The 16,646-nt window shown below is 46.5% G+C and overlaps 1 protein-coding gene across 1 annotated transcript in view; it reads left to right on the forward strand.

Annotated features, from left to right (window-relative positions):
• The first annotated feature begins 210 nt into the window (after positions 1-210).
• LOC110534818 (hormonally up-regulated neu tumor-associated kinase homolog A-like) overlaps positions 211-16,646 on the forward strand; it is a 43,843-nt gene continuing 27,407 nt past the window's right edge. Inside the window, exon 1 of the mRNA XM_090188587.1 lies at positions 211-1,252. Coding sequence (XP_090044713.1) covers positions 935-1,252 — 318 coding nt within the window. The 5' untranslated portion in view covers positions 211-934. The remainder of the gene's footprint in view (positions 1,253-16,646) is intronic.

The following is a 16,646-nucleotide window of genomic DNA, read 5'->3' on the forward strand; positions in this document are numbered from 1 at the left end:
CCTAGTTTACACCACAAGGTTATCTATATTCAAGACACGACTCCTTTGGAGGAGGAGAGGAAGGGTGGCTCTCGCCAAACAGCGAGACAAATCAATAGACTCATTAATCATGATCCATATTCTCTAGCTACCAGGAGTCACCTTCCAATCAGGGAAGAGAGAGAGCCAGGTGATATCATCCCCATATCCAGTCTCCGGAAGAGTTAGACCAGCCTTTGTTTGAGCTGCAGGGGCGGCTACTGTATTTGGAGAGGAGAGAGCCCTTTGAATTGACTTGAGAGGTGTGAGGGGGGGTCTCGTCTGCTCCCGCCGCCGCGTCTGATAGGACTACAGCCCAACCCGGTTACCGAGTCAGAAGCGTTTTCTCACAAACAAGTAACGCCCACCCACTGAACCGGGAAAGTCGCTTCAAACCCTACAGCGTTCTTCAGTCTCAAGTCCAATAACCACCCACCGGAAAGCAACGCTCAGCTCCAGAAAAGATTGATTGAGTGACCGAGAGAGAAGTTTAATGAACAACACAAGGATATTTACACTCCCTTTTAACACATTTTGGCAACTTTTGGAAATATTTAGATATTTATATTCTCAGTCAAGAAGCCTATTTTGATTTATATTTTCTTTATGAGACCGTTTAAGTGTTTGAAAACGTTTGGACGCGTCAAGTTCGTGACAAGCTCTTGGAAAATACGCACACTGCATGTTGGCGCGTTGTTTGAACAGGTGGCTCGGGTTCCGGTTAAATTGGCCTATTTACAATCAACGGGGACAACGGACAGGACGGGCAGACGGGACTTTGTCGGACTTCAGATGCTCCTCACATACCGGACCTGCCAGGTTTAGAGCGCAGGGGACAACGAGGACGGACAGTTGGAAACTTCTCTAAAGGCTGAAAATAAACCGTGCTTTTGTAGTTTGACAGTTAGGAGTTTTTATGCCAGCCACTGGCGTTGACATGGTTGTCGATAGTCCCCGGTTACACGGGGGTAAAGCCCCGGTCTCCACACCGGAGAACGTTGTCCCCGGGAGTAAAGCCCCGGCCTCTACACCGGAGAACGTTGTCCCCGGGAGTAAAGCCCCGGCCTCTACCCCGGAGAACGTTATCCCGGCTTCTCTAGGCAGTCCTGCTGCGGATATCCTCCGTAATTTTTACCACACTAAGCGGGTCGGAAACTACTTGATCGGGAGGAAACTTGGAGAGGGCTCCTTCGCTAAAGTCCGAGAGGGACTTCACGCCATGACTGGAGAGAAGGTAGGGCTAGTTGACAGTTTTTACTGATGCATGAATACTTTTTTTTCAATTTTTCCATGCATGTGGAATGATTATTTTCAGCAAGGGACGAAAAACACTTTGATTTTTTTGTCAGGTGACCCATCTTACCAGTCAACTTGATGTGAGGATTTACTCCTGAGTTTGACAACTTTGATAACTGGATTACAATACTATTAAACACTTAGACACTTCACATATAAATAGACACTTCACATATAAATAGACACTTCACATATAAATAGACACTTCACATATGAATAGACACTTCACATATGAATAGACACTTCACATATACATATACATTTCACATATAAATAGACACTTCACATATGAATAGACACTTCACATATGAATATACATTTCACATATAAATAGACACTTCACATATGAATACACACTTCACATATGAATAGACACTTCACATATGAATAGACACTTCACATATAAATAGACACTTCACATATAAATATACACTTCACATATAAATAGACACTTAACATATAAATAGACACTTAACATATCAATAGACACTTCACATATGAATAGACACTTCACATATGAATAGACACTTCACATATGAATAGATACTTCACATATAAATAGACACTTCACATATGAATAGACACTTCACATATGAATAGACACTTCACATATAAATAGACACTTCACATTACAATACTATTAAACACTTAGACACTTCACATATAAATAGACACTTCACATATAAATAGACACTTCACATTACAATACTATTAAACACTTAGACACTTCACATATGAATAGACACTTCACATATGAATATACATTTCACATATAAATAGACACTTCACATATGAATAGACACTTCACATATGAATAGACACTTCGCATATGAATAGACACTTCGCATATGAATAGACACTTCACATATAAATAGACACTTCACATATAAATAGACACTTCACATTACAATACTATTAAACACTTCACATATAAACAGACACTTAACATATGAATAGACACTTCACATATAAATAGACACTTCACATATGAATAGACACTTCACATATGAATAGACACTTCACATTACAATACTATTAAACACTTAGATACTTCACACATGACTGATAGGTCTACTATACAATGACTGATAGCTCTACTAGTGTCTGATAGGTCTACTATACAATGACTGATAGGTCTACTATACAATGTCTGATAGCTCTACTAGTGACTGATAGGTCTACTATACAATGACTGATAGCTCTACTAGTGTCTGATAGGTCTACTATACAATGACTGATAGGTCTACTACTGTCTGATAGGTCTACTATACAATGACTGATAGGTCTACTAGTGTCTGATAGGTCTACTATACAATGACTGATAGGTCTACTAGTGTCTGATAGGTCTACTATACAATGACTGATAGGTCTACTAGTGTCTGATAGGTCTACTATACAATGACTGATAGCTCTACTAGTGACTGATAGGTCTACTATACACTGACTGATAGGTCTAATACATAATAACACATGTACTGGTGGATAGCCTTTAATCTGAGCTGTTAATAACACATCTTAATGTTATCATCTCTGTTTAATCTGAGCTGTTAATAACACATCTTAATGTAATCATCTCTGTTTAATCTGAGCTGTTAATAACACATCTTAATGTAATCATCTCTGTTTAATCTGAGCTGTTAATAACACATCTTAATGTAATCATATCTGTTTAATCTGAGCTGTTAATAACACATCTTAATATTATCATCTCTGTTTAATCTGAGCTGTTAATAACACACCTTAATGTTATCATCGCTGTTTAATCTGAGCTGTTAATAACACATCTTAATATTATCATCTCTGTTTAATCTGAGCTGTTAATAACACACCTTAATGTTATCATCGCTGTTTAATCTGAGCTGTTAATAACACACCTTAATGTTATCATCTCTGTTTAATCTGAGCTGTTAATAACACACCTTAATGTTATCATCGCTGTTTTATGTTATCATTATGAATAGGCTCTTATAGTGCCAGGTGTGCATGGCCAACCAACACAGTGAGAGAGAGAGAGAGAGATATGCACGCACGCACGCACGCACACACACACACACACTCCTTCCCAAAACCCATCTTGACTATTGTCAATATTTACTGCAGTGTGTGTTCTGTACCACGTGCAGGGTAGTGGCTGTGCTGTGAAGAGGTCTCTTCAGTAGCTTTGCTCAAACATACAGACTGTTCTGCTGTCTAGTAGTGACCTCACCCCAACTCCTCTGTATGTCTGTGTGTCTGTCTCTCTCTCTGTGTCTCTCTGTGTGTGTCAGGGTCTCTCTCTCTCTCTCTGTGAGGGTCTCTCTGTGTGTCAGTGTCTCTCTCTCTGTGAGGGTCTCTCTCTCTGTGTCTCTCTGTGTGTGTCAGTGTCTCTCTCTCTCTCTGTGTCTCTCTGTGTGTGTCAGTGTCTCTCTCTCTCTGTGTCTCTCTCTCTCTCTCTCTGTGTCTCTCTGTGTGTGTGTGTCTCTCTCTCTATGTGTGTCTCTCTATGTCTGTCTCTCTCTGTGTTTCTCTCTCTCTCTGTGTCTCTCAATTTAAGGGGCTTTATTGGCATGGGAAACATGAGTTAACATTGCCAAAGCAAGTGAGGTAGATAATATACAAAAGTGAAATAAACAATAAAAATGAATATTAAACATTACACATACAGAAATTTCAAAATAATAACGACATTTCAAACATAAATATGGGTTGTATTTACAGTGGTGTGTGTTCTTCACTGGTTGCCCTTTTCTTGTGGCAACAGGTCACAAATCATCTTGCTGCTGTGATGGAACACTGTGGAATTTCACCCAGTAGATATGGGAGTTTATTAAAATTGGGTTTGTTTTCAAATTCTTTGTGGATCTGTGTAATCTGAGGGAAATAAGTGTCTCGAATGTGGTCATACATTGGGCAGGAGGTTAGGTAGTGCAGCTCAGTTTCCACCTCATTTTGTGGGCAGTGAGCACATAGCCTGTCTTCTCTTGAGAGCCATGTCTGCCTACGGCGGCCTTTCTCAATAGCAAGGCTATGCTCACTGAGTCTGTACATAGTCAAAGCTTTCCTTAAGTTTGGGTCAGTCACAGTGGTCAGGTATTCTGCCACTGTGTACTCTCTGTTTAGGGCCAAAAAGCATTCTAGTTTTCCCATTTTGTTTTGTTAATTCTTTCCAACGTGTCAAGTAATTATCTTTTTGTTTTCTCATGATTTGGTTGGGTCTAATTGTGCTGTTGTCCTGGGGTTCTGTGGGGTGTGTTTGTGAACAGAGCCCCAGGACCAGCTTGCTTAGGGGACTCTTTGCCAGGTTCATCTCTCTGTAGGTGATGGCTTTGTTGTGGAAGGTTTGGGAATCACTTCCTTTTAGGTGGTTATAGAATTTAACGGCTCTTTTCTGGATTTTGATCATTAGTGGGTATCGGCCTAATTCTGCTCTGCATGCATTATTTGGTGTTCTACGTTGTACACGGAGGATATTTTTGCAGAATTCTGCATGCGGAGTCTCAATTTGGTGTTTGTCCCATTTTGTGAAGTCTTGGTTGGTGAGCGGACCCCAGACCTCACAACCGTAAAGGGCAATGGGCTCTATGACTGATTCAAGTATTTTTAGCCAGATCCTAATTGTTATGTTGAATTTTATGTTCCTTATGATGGCATAGAAGGCCCTTCTTGCCTTGTCTTTTAGATTTGATAGGGAAGCTGAGAGGCCAAATATATTGAATGTGTTATATATAGGGCTGGGCGGTATACCCTATTTTATGATATACAGGTATTGATGCAGGGACCGGTTTGGGTTTTTACTTTACCTTCTATACCAGGATTTGAATGTTTGGTTTGTTAAATACGCTGTGTGTAACGTCCATTTTTATAGTTTACTTTTAGCTACTTCAGTCATCTCTCTCGGCTCTTTCTCTCCGTAACACTTTCCACACAGACCTAGCCACGCCCCCTGTCACTCAAGGAGCGCATTTGATGTTCCTCAACCAAGAGACACTTGTGTTCTGTCTGCCTGGTCAATGCAGCACATGCAACAATGTGGATGACAACGATGCCGTTTTCACTTTGCTTCTTAATATAAATCCACTAGCGTTCTATAGTGACACTATTAGCTTGTTTCTTACATCTGCAAACAGCTAGTTTGTATTTTCTTAGCAAGTTGCCCTAAATCATGTGAGATGCTAATTGTTAGCTGCTAATGCTAATAGCTAGCTAGCTAATACATGTACTGATTAAGAGCAAACGTAGCTAGCTAATACAGCCTGATAATACCAGTGATGTAGACCTAAATCAGCATGTTGTTTGTGCAACAGTATCTTCTAAATCAGAGGAATATGCAAAGCAAGAATATGTTAGCTACATGAAGTAGCTAAGAGAACATGCAATGTAGTCAAAGATTATAGGGTCCCCTAGGAAACACTTATTAACACTTTAGTTCCTACCCTGTCACAATAACTCCTCCCTGGCATTTTCATTTGTTGTCATGTCAAACACTGTATTCAATGTGCCCACTATTATATTCTAACTATCGAATTAGAGTAGTCATTATATTTCCATGATTCCAACAGTTTTGCTCGAATTCGCAAGTCAAATCGCAATTGCAACATTTTGTTAAAAATAAGTCCTAGTGTAACGGATGTGAAACGGCTAGCTTAGTTAGCGTGGGCGCTAAATAGCGTTTCAATCAGTGACGTCACTTGCTCTGAGACCTTGAAGTAGTAGTTCCCCTTGCTCTGCAAGGGCCGCGGCTTTTGTGGAGCGATGGGTAACGACGCTTCGTAGGCGTCAGTTGTTGATGTGTGCAGAAGGTCCCTGGTTCGCGCCCGGGTATGGGCGAGGGGACGGTTTAAAAATTATACTGTTACATTGGTGCCGTGACCCGGATTACTGGTTGCTGCGGAAAAAGGAGGAAGGTCAAAAGGGGGGTGAGTGTAACGGATGTGAAACGGCTAGCTTAGTTAGCGTGGGCGCTAAATAGCGTTTCAATCAGTGACGTCACTTGCTCTGAGACCTTGAAGTAGTAGTTCCCCTTGCTCTGCAAGGGCCGCGGCTTTTGTGGAGCGATGGGTAACGACGCTTCGTAGGCGTCCGTTGTTGATGTGTGCAGAAGGTCCCTGGTTCGCGCCCGGGTATGGGCGAGGGGACGGTTTAAAAATTATACTGTTACATTGGTGCCGTGACCCGGATTACTGGTTGCTGCGGAAAAAGGAGGAAGGTCAAAAGGGGGGTGAGTGTAACGGATGTGAAACGGCTAGCTTAGTTAGCGTGGGCGCTAAATAGCGTTTCAATCAGTGACGTCACTTGCTCTGAGACCTTGAAGTAGTAGTTCCCCTTGCTCTGCAAGGGCCGCGGCTTTTGTGGAGCGATGGGTAACGACGCTTCGTAGGCGTCAGTTGTCGATGTGTGCAGAAGGTCCCTGGTTCGCGCCCGGGTATGGGCGAGGGGACGGTTTAAAAATTATACTGTTACTAGGTTATTTGCCCATATCGTGCAGCCCGACGTGGCAGTGTAGACATTCTCAATTGAGCAGTGGTGTAAAGTACTGAAGTAAAAATACTTTAAGTACTTGTTTTTTGTTGGTATCTGTACTTTAATTTACTAAAATGTTTTATTATTTTGGACTACTTTTACTTCACTACATTCCTAAAGAAAATACTGTACTTTCTACTCCATACATTCTCTCTGACAAACTCGTTAGATTTACGCACTTATCAAGAGAACATCTCTGGTCATCCCTACTGCCTCTGATCTGGTGGACTCACTAAATAGAGAACATCCCTGGTCATCCCTACTGTCTCTGATCTGGTGGACTCACTAAACAGAGAACATCCCTGGTCATCCCTACTGTCTCTGATCTGGAGGACTCACTAAACAGAGAACATCCCTGGTCATCCCTACTGCCTCTGATCTGGAGGACTCACTAAACAGAGAACATCCCTGGTCATCCCTACTGCCTCTGATCTGGAGGACTCACTAAACAGAGAACATCCCTGGTCATCCCTACTGCCTCTGATCTGGAGGACTCACTAAACAGAGAACATCCCTGTTCATCCCTACTGCCTCTGATCTGGAGGACTCACTAAACAGAGAACATCCCTGGTCATCCCTACTGCCTCTGATCTGGAGGACTCACTAAACAGAGAACATCCCTGGTCATCCCTGCTGTCTCTGATCTGGTGGACTCACTCAACAGAGAACCTCCCTGGTCATCCCTACTGCCTCTGATCTGGTGGACTCACTCAACAGAGAACCTCCCTGGTCATCCCTACTGCCTCTGATCTGGTGGACTCACTCAACAGAGAACCTCCCTGGTCATCCCTACTGCCTCTGATCTGGTGGACTCACTCAACAGAGAACCTCCCTGGTCATCCCTACTGCCTCTGATCTGGTGGACTCACTCAACAGAGAACCTCCCTGGTCATCCCTACTGCCTCTGATCTGGTGGACTCACTCAACAGAGAACCTCCCTGGTCATCCCTACTGTCTCTGATCTGGAGGACTCACTAAACACAAATGCTTTGTTTGTAAATTATGTCTAAATGTTGGAGTGTTCCCCTGGTTATCCGTAAATAAAGAAAAAATAAAATGGCGCCATCTTGTTTACTTAATATAAGGAATTTGAAATGATTCATAATTTTACATTTGATACTTAAGTACATTTAAAACCAAATACTTTTTAGACTTTTACTCAAGTAGTATTTTACTGTGACTTTCACTTTCACTTGAGTCATTTTCTATTAAGGTTTCTTTACTTTTACTCAAGGATGACTTTTGGGTACTTTTTCTACCACTGGCCCTACTACAAACAGATCTGGGACCAGGCTGAGTTAAAGCCTGGTTGGGTACTTTTTCCACCACTGGCCCTACTACAAACAGATCTGGGACCAGGCTAAGTTAAAGCCTGGTTGGGTACTTTTTCCACCACTGGCCCTACTACAAACAGATCTGGGACCAGGCTAAGTTAAAGCCTGGTTGGGTACTTTTTCCACCACTGGCCCTACTACAAACAGATCTGGGACCAGGCTAAGTTAAAGCCTGGTTGGGTACTTTTTCCACCACTGGCCCTACTACAAACAGATCTGGGACCAGGCTAAGTTAAAGCCTGGTTGGGTACTTTTTCCACCACTGGCCCTACTACAAACAGATCTGGGACCAGGCTAAGTTAAAGCCTGGTTGGGTACTTTTTCCACCACTGGCCCTACTACAAACAGATCTGGGACCAGGCTAAGTTAAAGCCTGGTTGGGTACTTTTTCCACCACTGGCCCTACTACAAACAGATCTGGGACCAGGCTAAGTTAAAGCCTGGTTGGGTACTTTTTCCACCACTGTCAATTGAGTGCAGGAAATGATAAAATATCTGAAATTAGTTTTGGTTGAAGTTGAACAGTATAAACCAATCAGAATGGAGAAAGACACTGAAGTCACTTAGAATGTTGCCACCCTAGGGTCACTCACTACTCATAAAGCACCCTAGGGTCACTCACTACTCATAAAGCACCCTAGGGTCACTCACTACTCATAAAGCACCCTAGGGTCACTCACTACTCATAAAGCACCCTAGGGTCACTCACTACTCATAAAGCAAATGTAGAACTTATATAATTAAAAAACCAAAAAATACTGTCATACCGTCCAATTTTTTTTTTTTTTTAAATACTGTGATATAATATTTTGGCCATAACGCCCAGCCCTAAATAGTTTTTTGGTAGATTTCCACACTACTTTCCTTTCATCTATAGCATTTGTTCATATTTTTCAGTTCATTTGGCTTTGATGCCTCATGATTGAGTATTGCTCTGTTTAAGTAGACTGTGATTTTGCTGTGGTCTGATAGGGGTGTCAGTGGGCTGACTGTGAACGCTCTGAGAGACTCTGGGTTGAGGTCAGTGATAAAGTAGTCTACAGTACTACTGCCAAGAGATGAGCTATAGATGATGAGTGTATCTACCATAGGAGTCGATTGACTATGTACATACCCAGGATGTAACAGAGCTATAGGAGTACCTACCATAGGAGTCCCCTCGAAGCCCATTGACTATGTACATACCCAGGATGTAACAGAGCTATAGGTGTACCTACCATAGGAGTCCCCTCGAAGCCCATTGACTATGTACAGACCCAGGATGTAACAGAGCTATAGGTGTACCTACCATAGGAGTCCCCTCGAAGCCCATTGACTATGTACAGACCCAGGATGTAACAGAGCTATAGGTGTACCTACCATAGGAGTCCCCTCGAAGCCCATTGACTATGTACATACCCAGGATGTAACAGAGCTATAGGTGTACCTACCATAGGAGTCCCCTCGAAGCCCATTGACTATGTACAGACCCAGGATGTAACAGAGCTATAGGTGTACCTACCATAGGAGTCCCCTCGAAGCCCATTGACTATGTACATACCCAGGATGTAACAGAGCTATAGGTGTACCTACCATAGGAGTCCCCTCGAAGCCTATTGACTATGTACAGACCCAGCGTGCGACAGAGCTGCAGGAGTTGTGACCTGTTTTTGTTGGTTATGTTGTCATAGTTGTGCCTAGGGGGGCATATGAGGGAGGGAATGCTGTTACCTCCAGATAGGTGTTTGTCCCCCTGTGTGCTGAGGGTGTCAGGTTCTGGCATTTAGGTCTCTCTCTCTCTCTCTCTCTGTGTGTCTCTCTCTCTCTGTGTCTGTGTGTCTCTCTCTCTGTGTCTGTGTGTCTCTCTCTCTGTGTCTGTGTGTCTCTCTCTCTGTGTCTGTGTGTCTCTCTCTCTGTGTCTCTCTCTCTCTCTCTCTCTCTCTCTCATACATTTTATATACACATTGCGATACTTACATATTAAATTATGTCTTTGATAAATGGTGTTTGTGTTTCATAGTGATTCCATCAGCTCGGGGCTGTGAGGTGGTATACCTGTGTGTGTGTGACTTGAATTAGACCCCCCCCTTCCCTGTACCCCTTTTCACTCTGTTGCTGAGGAGAGCAGAGAGAGAGAAAGCTCCTCTCCTTTCCCCCCCTCCTCCCCTCGTTCTCTTTGTGTGGATGATGCAAACATTTGGCAATAACAGTCAGAGAGGAGGGAGGGGAGGAGAGGGGTGGGGTGGAGCGAGGTGGGAGGGGAGGAGCGAGGTGGGAGGGGAGGGGAGAGGAGGAGAGGGGAGGGAGGTGAGGGGAGGAGAGAAGTGGGAGGGGAGGAGAGAGGTGGGGTGGAGCGAGGTGGGAGGGGAGGAGAGAGGTGGGGTGGAGCGAGGTGGGAGGGGAGGAGAGAGGTGGGAGGGGAGATGGGAGGCGAGGAGAGAGGGGAGGAGAGGTGCGAGGCGAGGTGGGAGGGGAGGAGGGAGGCGAGGTGGGAGGCGAGGTGGGAGGCTCGGTGGGAGGGGAGGAGGGAGGGGAGGAGAGGTGGGAGGAGGGAGGAGAGGTGGGGTGGAGGGGTGGGAGGTGAGGAGGGAGGAGACAGTGGGAGGTAGTGGGATTGAGACAATGGGAGGTAGTGGAGGTAGTGGGATTGAGACAGTGGGAGGTAGTGGAGGTAGTGGGATTGAGACAGTGGGAGGTTGTGGAGGTAGTGGGATTGAGACAGTGGGAGGTAGTGGGATTGAGAGAGTGGGAGGTAGTGGGATTGAGACAGTGGGAGGTAGTGGGATTGAGACAATGGGAGGTAGTGGGATTGAGACAGTGGGAGGTAGTGGAGGTAGTGGGATTGAGACAGTGGGAGGTAGTGGAGGTAGTGGGATTGAGACAGTGGGAGGTAGTGGAGGTAGTGGGATTGAGACAATGGGAGGTAGTGGAATTGAGACAGTGGGAGGTAGTGGAGGTAGTGGGATTTAGACAGTGGGAGGTTGTGGAGGTAGTGGGATTGAGACAGTGGGAGGTAGTGGGATTGAGACAGTGGGAGGTAGTGGGGGTAGTGGGATTGAGACAGTGGGAGGTAGTGGAGGTAGTGGGATTGAGACAGTGGGAGGTAGTGGAGGTAGTGGGATTTGGACAGTGGGAGGTTGTGGAGGTAGTGGGATTGAGACAGTGGGAGGTAGTGGAGGTAGTGGGATTGAGACAATGGGAGGTAGTGGAGGTAGTGGGATTGAGACAGTGGGAGGTAGTGGGATTGAGACAGTGGGAGGTAGTGGGAATGAGACAGTGGGAGGTTGTGGAGGTAGTGGGATTGAGACAGTGGGTGGTAGTGGGATTTAGATAGTGAGAGGTAGTGGGATTTTGACAGTGGGCGGTAGTGGGGTTTTGACAGTGGGAGGTAGTGGAGATAGTGGGGTTTTGACAGTGGGAGGTAGTGGAGGTAGTGGGGTTTTGAAAGTGGGAGGTAGTGGAGGTAGTGGGATTTTGACAGTGGGAGGTAGTGGAGTTTTGACAGTGGGAGGTAGTGGAGGTAGTGGGATTGAGACTGTGGGAGGTAGTGGGATTGAGAGGGAGGCGAGGTGGGAGGCGAGGTGGGAGGCTCGGTGGGAGGGGAGGAGGGAGGGGAGGAGAGGTGGGAGGAGGGAGGAGAGGTGGGGTGGAGGGGTGGGAGGTGAGGAGGGAGGAGACAGTGGGAGGTAGTGGGATTGAGACAATGGGAGGTAGTGGAGGTAGTGGGATTGAGACAGTGGGAGGTAGTGGAGGTAGTGGGATTGAGACAGTGGGAGGTTGTGGAGGTAGTGGGATTGAGACAGTGGGAGGTAGTGGGATTGAGAGAGTGGGAGGTAGTGGGATTGAGACAGTGGGAGGTAGTGGGATTGAGACAATGGGAGGTAGTGGGATTGAGACAGTGGGAGGTAGTGGAGGTAGTGGGATTGAGACAGTGGGAGGTAGTGGAGGTAGTGGGATTGAGACAGTGGGAGGTAGTGGAGGTAGTGGGATTGAGACAATGGGAGGTAGTGGAGGTAGTGGGATTGAGACAGTGGGAGGTAGTGGAGGTAGTGGGATTTAGACAGTGGGAGGTTGTGGAGGTAGTGGGATTGAGACAGTGGGAGGTAGTGGGATTGAGACAGTGGGAGGTAGTGGGGGTAGTGGGATTGAGACAGTGGGAGGTAGTGGAGGTAGTGGGATTGAGACAGTGGGAGGTAGTGGAGGTAGTGGGATTTGGACAGTGGGAGGTTGTGGAGGTAGTGGGATATAAACAATAGGAGGTTGTGGAGGTAGTGGGATTGAGACAGTGGGAGGTAGTGGGATTGAGACAGTGGGAGGTAGTGGGGGTAGTGGGATTGAGACAGTGGGAGGTAGTGGAGGTAGTGGGATTGAGACAGTGGGAGGTAGTGGAGGTAGTGGGATTTGGACAGTGGGAGGTTGTGGAGGTAGTGGGATATAAACAATAGGAGGTTGTGGAGGTAGTGGGATTGAGACAGTGGGAGGTAGTGGGATTGAGACAGTGGGAGGTAGTGGAGGTAGTGGGATTGAGACAGTGGGAGGTTGTGGAGGTAGTGGGATTGAGACAGTGGGAGGTAGTGGGATTGAGACAGTGGGAGGTAGTGGAGGTAGTGGGAATGAGACAGTGGGAGGTTGTGGAGGTAGTGGGATTGAGACAGTGGGAGGTAGTGGGATTGAGACAGTGGGAGGTAGTGGAGGTAGTGGGAATGAGACAGTGGGAGGTTGTGGAGGTAGTGGGATTGAGACAGTGGGAGGTAGTGGGATTTAGATAGTGAGAGGTAGTGGGATTTTGACAGTGGGAGGTAGTGGAGATAGTGGGATTTTGACAGTGGGGTAGTGGAGGTAGTGGGATTTTGACAGTGGGAGGTAGTGGAGGTAGTGGGGTTTTAACAGTGGGAGGTAGTGGAGGTAGTGGGGTTTTGAAAGTGGGAGGTAGTGGGGTTTTGACAGTGGGAGGTAGTGGAGGTAGTGGGGTTTTGACAGTGGGAGGTAGTGGGCTTTTGACAGTGGGAGGTAGTGGAGGTAGTGGGGTTTTGAAAGTGGGAGGTAGTGGAGGTAGTGGGATTTTGACAGTGGGAGGTAGTGGAGGTAGTGGGATTTTGACAGTGGGAGGTAGTGGAGGTAGTGGGGTTTTGACAGTGGGAGGTAGTGGAGGTAGTGGGATTTTGACAGTGGGAGGTAGTGGAGGTAGTGGGGTTTTGACAGTGGGACGTAGTGGAGGTAGTGGGATTGAGACAGTGGGAGGTAGTGGGATTGAGACAGTGGGAGGTAGTGGGATTGAGACAGTGAGAGGTAGTGGAGGTAGTGGGATTGAGACAGTGGGAGGTAGTGGGATTGAGACAGTGGGAGGTAGTGGAGGTAGTGGGATTGAGACAGTGGGAGGTTGTGGAGGTAGTGGGATTGAGACAGTGGGAGGTAGTGGGATTGAGACAGTGGGAGGTAGTGGAGGTAGTGGGATTGAGACAGTGGGAGGTTGTGGAGGTAGTGGGATTGAGACAGTGGGAGGTAGTGGGATTGAGACAGTGGGAGGTAGTGGGAATGAGACAGTGGGAGGTTGTGGAGGTAGTGGGATTGAGACAGTGGGTGGTAGTGGGATTTAGATAGTGAGAGGTAGTGGGATTTTGACAGTGGGAGGTAGTGGGGTTTTGACAGTGGGAGGTAGTGGAGATAGTGGGGTTTTGACAGTGGGAGGTAGTGGAGGTAGTGGGGTTTTGACAGTGGGACGTAGTGGAGGTAGTGGGATTGAGACAGTGGGAGGTAGTGGGATTGAGACAGTGGGAGGTAGTGGGATTGAGACAGTGAGAGGTAGTGGAGGTAGTGGGATTGAGACAGTGGGAGGTAGTGGGATTGAGACAGTGGGAGGTAGTGGAGGTAGTGGGATTGAGACAGTGGGAGGTTGTGGAGGTAGTGGGATTGAGACAGTGGGAGGTAGTGGGATTGAGACAGTGGGAGGTAGTGGAGGTAGTGGGATTGAGACAGTGGGAGGTTGTGGAGGTAGTGGGATTGAGACAGTGGGAGGTAGTGGGATTGAGACAGTGGGAGGTAGTGGGAATGAGACAGTGGGAGGTTGTGGAGGTAGTGGGATTGAGACAGTGGGTGGTAGTGGGATTTAGATAGTGAGAGGTAGTGGGATTTTGACAGTGGGCGGTAGTGGGGTTTTGACAGTGGGAGGTAGTGGAGATAGTGGGGTTTTGACAGTGGGAGGTAGTGGAGGTAGTGGGGTTTTGAAAGTGGGAGGTAGTGGAGGTAGTGGGATTTTGACAGTGGGAGGTAGTGGAGTTTTGACAGTGGGAGGTAGTGGAGGTAGTGGGATTGAGACTGTGGGAGGTAGTGGGATTGAGACAGTGGGAGGTTGTGGGATTGAGACAGTGGGAGGTAGTGGGATTGAGACAGTGGGAGGTAGTGGGATTGAGACAGTGGGAGGTAATGGGGTTTTGACAGTGGGAGGTAGTGGAGTTTTGACAGTGGGAGGTAGTGGGGTTTTGACAGTGGGAGGTAGTGGGGTTTTGACAGTGGGAGGTAGTGGAGGTAGTGGGGTTTTGACAGTGGGAGGTAGTGGGGTTTTGACAGTGGGAGGTAGTGGGGTTTTGACAGTGGGAGGTATTGGGGTTTTGACAGTGGGAGGTAGTGGGGTTTTGACAGTGGGAGGTAGTGGGGTTTTGACAGTGGGAGGTAGTGGGGTTTTGACAGTGGGAGGTAGTGGGGTTTTGACAGTGGGAGGTAGTGGGGTTTTGACAGTGGGAGGTAGTGGGGTTTTGACAGTGGGAGGTAGTGGGGTTTTGACAGTGGGAGGTAGTGGGGTTTTGACAGTGGGAGGTAGTGGGGTTTTGACAGTGGGAGGTAGTGGGGTTTTGACAGTGGGAGGTCTCAATGTCTCATAATCTGCTGTTTGTTGTAATTAACTGAGAAAGACCTCATTAGGCCTGTGGCATACAGTCTACATTTGTGCAGGTCCCTGTGTGTGTGTGTGTGTGTGTGTGTGTGTGTGTGTGTGTGTGTGTGTGTGTGTGTGTGTGTGTGTGTGTGTGTGCGTGCGTGTGTTGCGTGGCCACTGGGCTGTTAAATGTGAGGAAGGGCAGCCACATGGTTTGTTAATGTCTTCCATCTGCCACAAAGACACAACTCTCCTAATGAACACACGCTGTGCTGCTATAGTATGAGAAACCAGGACAGATTACTATATACAGGAAGTGGAGACAGACCAGGACAGGTTACTATATACAGGGAGTGGAGACAGACCAGGACAGGTTACTATATACAGGAAGTGGAGACAGACCAGGACAGGTTACTATATACAGGGATTGGAGACAGACCAGGACAGGTTACTGTATACAGGAAGTCATGGAGACATACCAGGACAGGTTACTATATACAGGAAGTGGAGACAGACCAGGACAGGTTACTATATACTATATACAGGGAGTGGAGACAAACCCAGGCCAGGACTGGTTACTATATACAGGAAGTGGAGACAGACCAGGACAGGTTACTATATACAGGGAGTGGAGACAGACCAGGACAGGTTACTATATACAGAAAGTGGAGACAGACCAGGACAGGTTACTATATACAGGGAGTGGAGACAGACCAGGACAGGTTACTATATACAGGAAGTGGAGACAGACTAGGACAGGTTACTATATACAGGGATTGGAGACAGACCAGGACAGGTTACTATATACAGGAAGTTGAGACAGACCAGGACAGGTTACTATATACAGGAAGTTGAGACAAACCCAGGCCAGGACAGGTTACTATATACAGGAAGTGGAGACAGACCAGGACAGGTTACTATATACTATATACAGGGAGTGGAGACAAACCCAGGCCAGGACTGGTTACTATATACAGGAAGTGGAGACAGACCAGGACAGGTTACTATATACAGGGAGTTGAGACAGACCAGGACAGGTTACTATATACAGGAAGTTGAGACAGACCAGGACAGGTTACTATATACAGGAAGTTGAGACAAACCCAGGCCAGGCCAGGTTACTATATACAGGAAGTGGAGACAGACCAGGACAGGTTACTATATACAGGGAGTGGAGACAGACCAGGACAGGTTACTATATACAGAAAGTGGAGACAGACCAGGACAGGTTACTATATACAGGGAGTTGAGACAGACCAGGACAGGTTACTATATACAGGAAGTGGAGACAGACCAGGACAGGTTACTATATACAGGAAGTTGAGACAGACCAGGACAGGTTACTATATACAGGGAGTTGAGACAGACCAGGACAGGTTACTAAATACAGGAAGTTGAGACAGACCAGGACAGGTTACTATATACAGGAAGTGGAGACAGACCAGGACAGGTTACTATATACAGGAAGTTGAGACAGACCAGGACAGGTTACTATATACAGGGAGTTGAGACAGACCAGGACAGGTTACTAAATACAGGAAGTTGAGACAGACCAGGACAGGTTACTATATACAGGAAGTGGAGACAGACCAGGACAGGTTACTATATACAGGAAGTTGAGACAGACCAGGACAGGTTACTATATACAG

The sequence above is a fragment of the Oncorhynchus mykiss genome, chromosome 10, assembly GCF_057628025.1.
Source record: "Oncorhynchus mykiss isolate SJ-2025 chromosome 10, ASM5762802v1, whole genome shotgun sequence".
Lineage (NCBI taxonomy): Eukaryota > Metazoa > Chordata > Actinopteri > Salmoniformes > Salmonidae > Oncorhynchus > Oncorhynchus mykiss.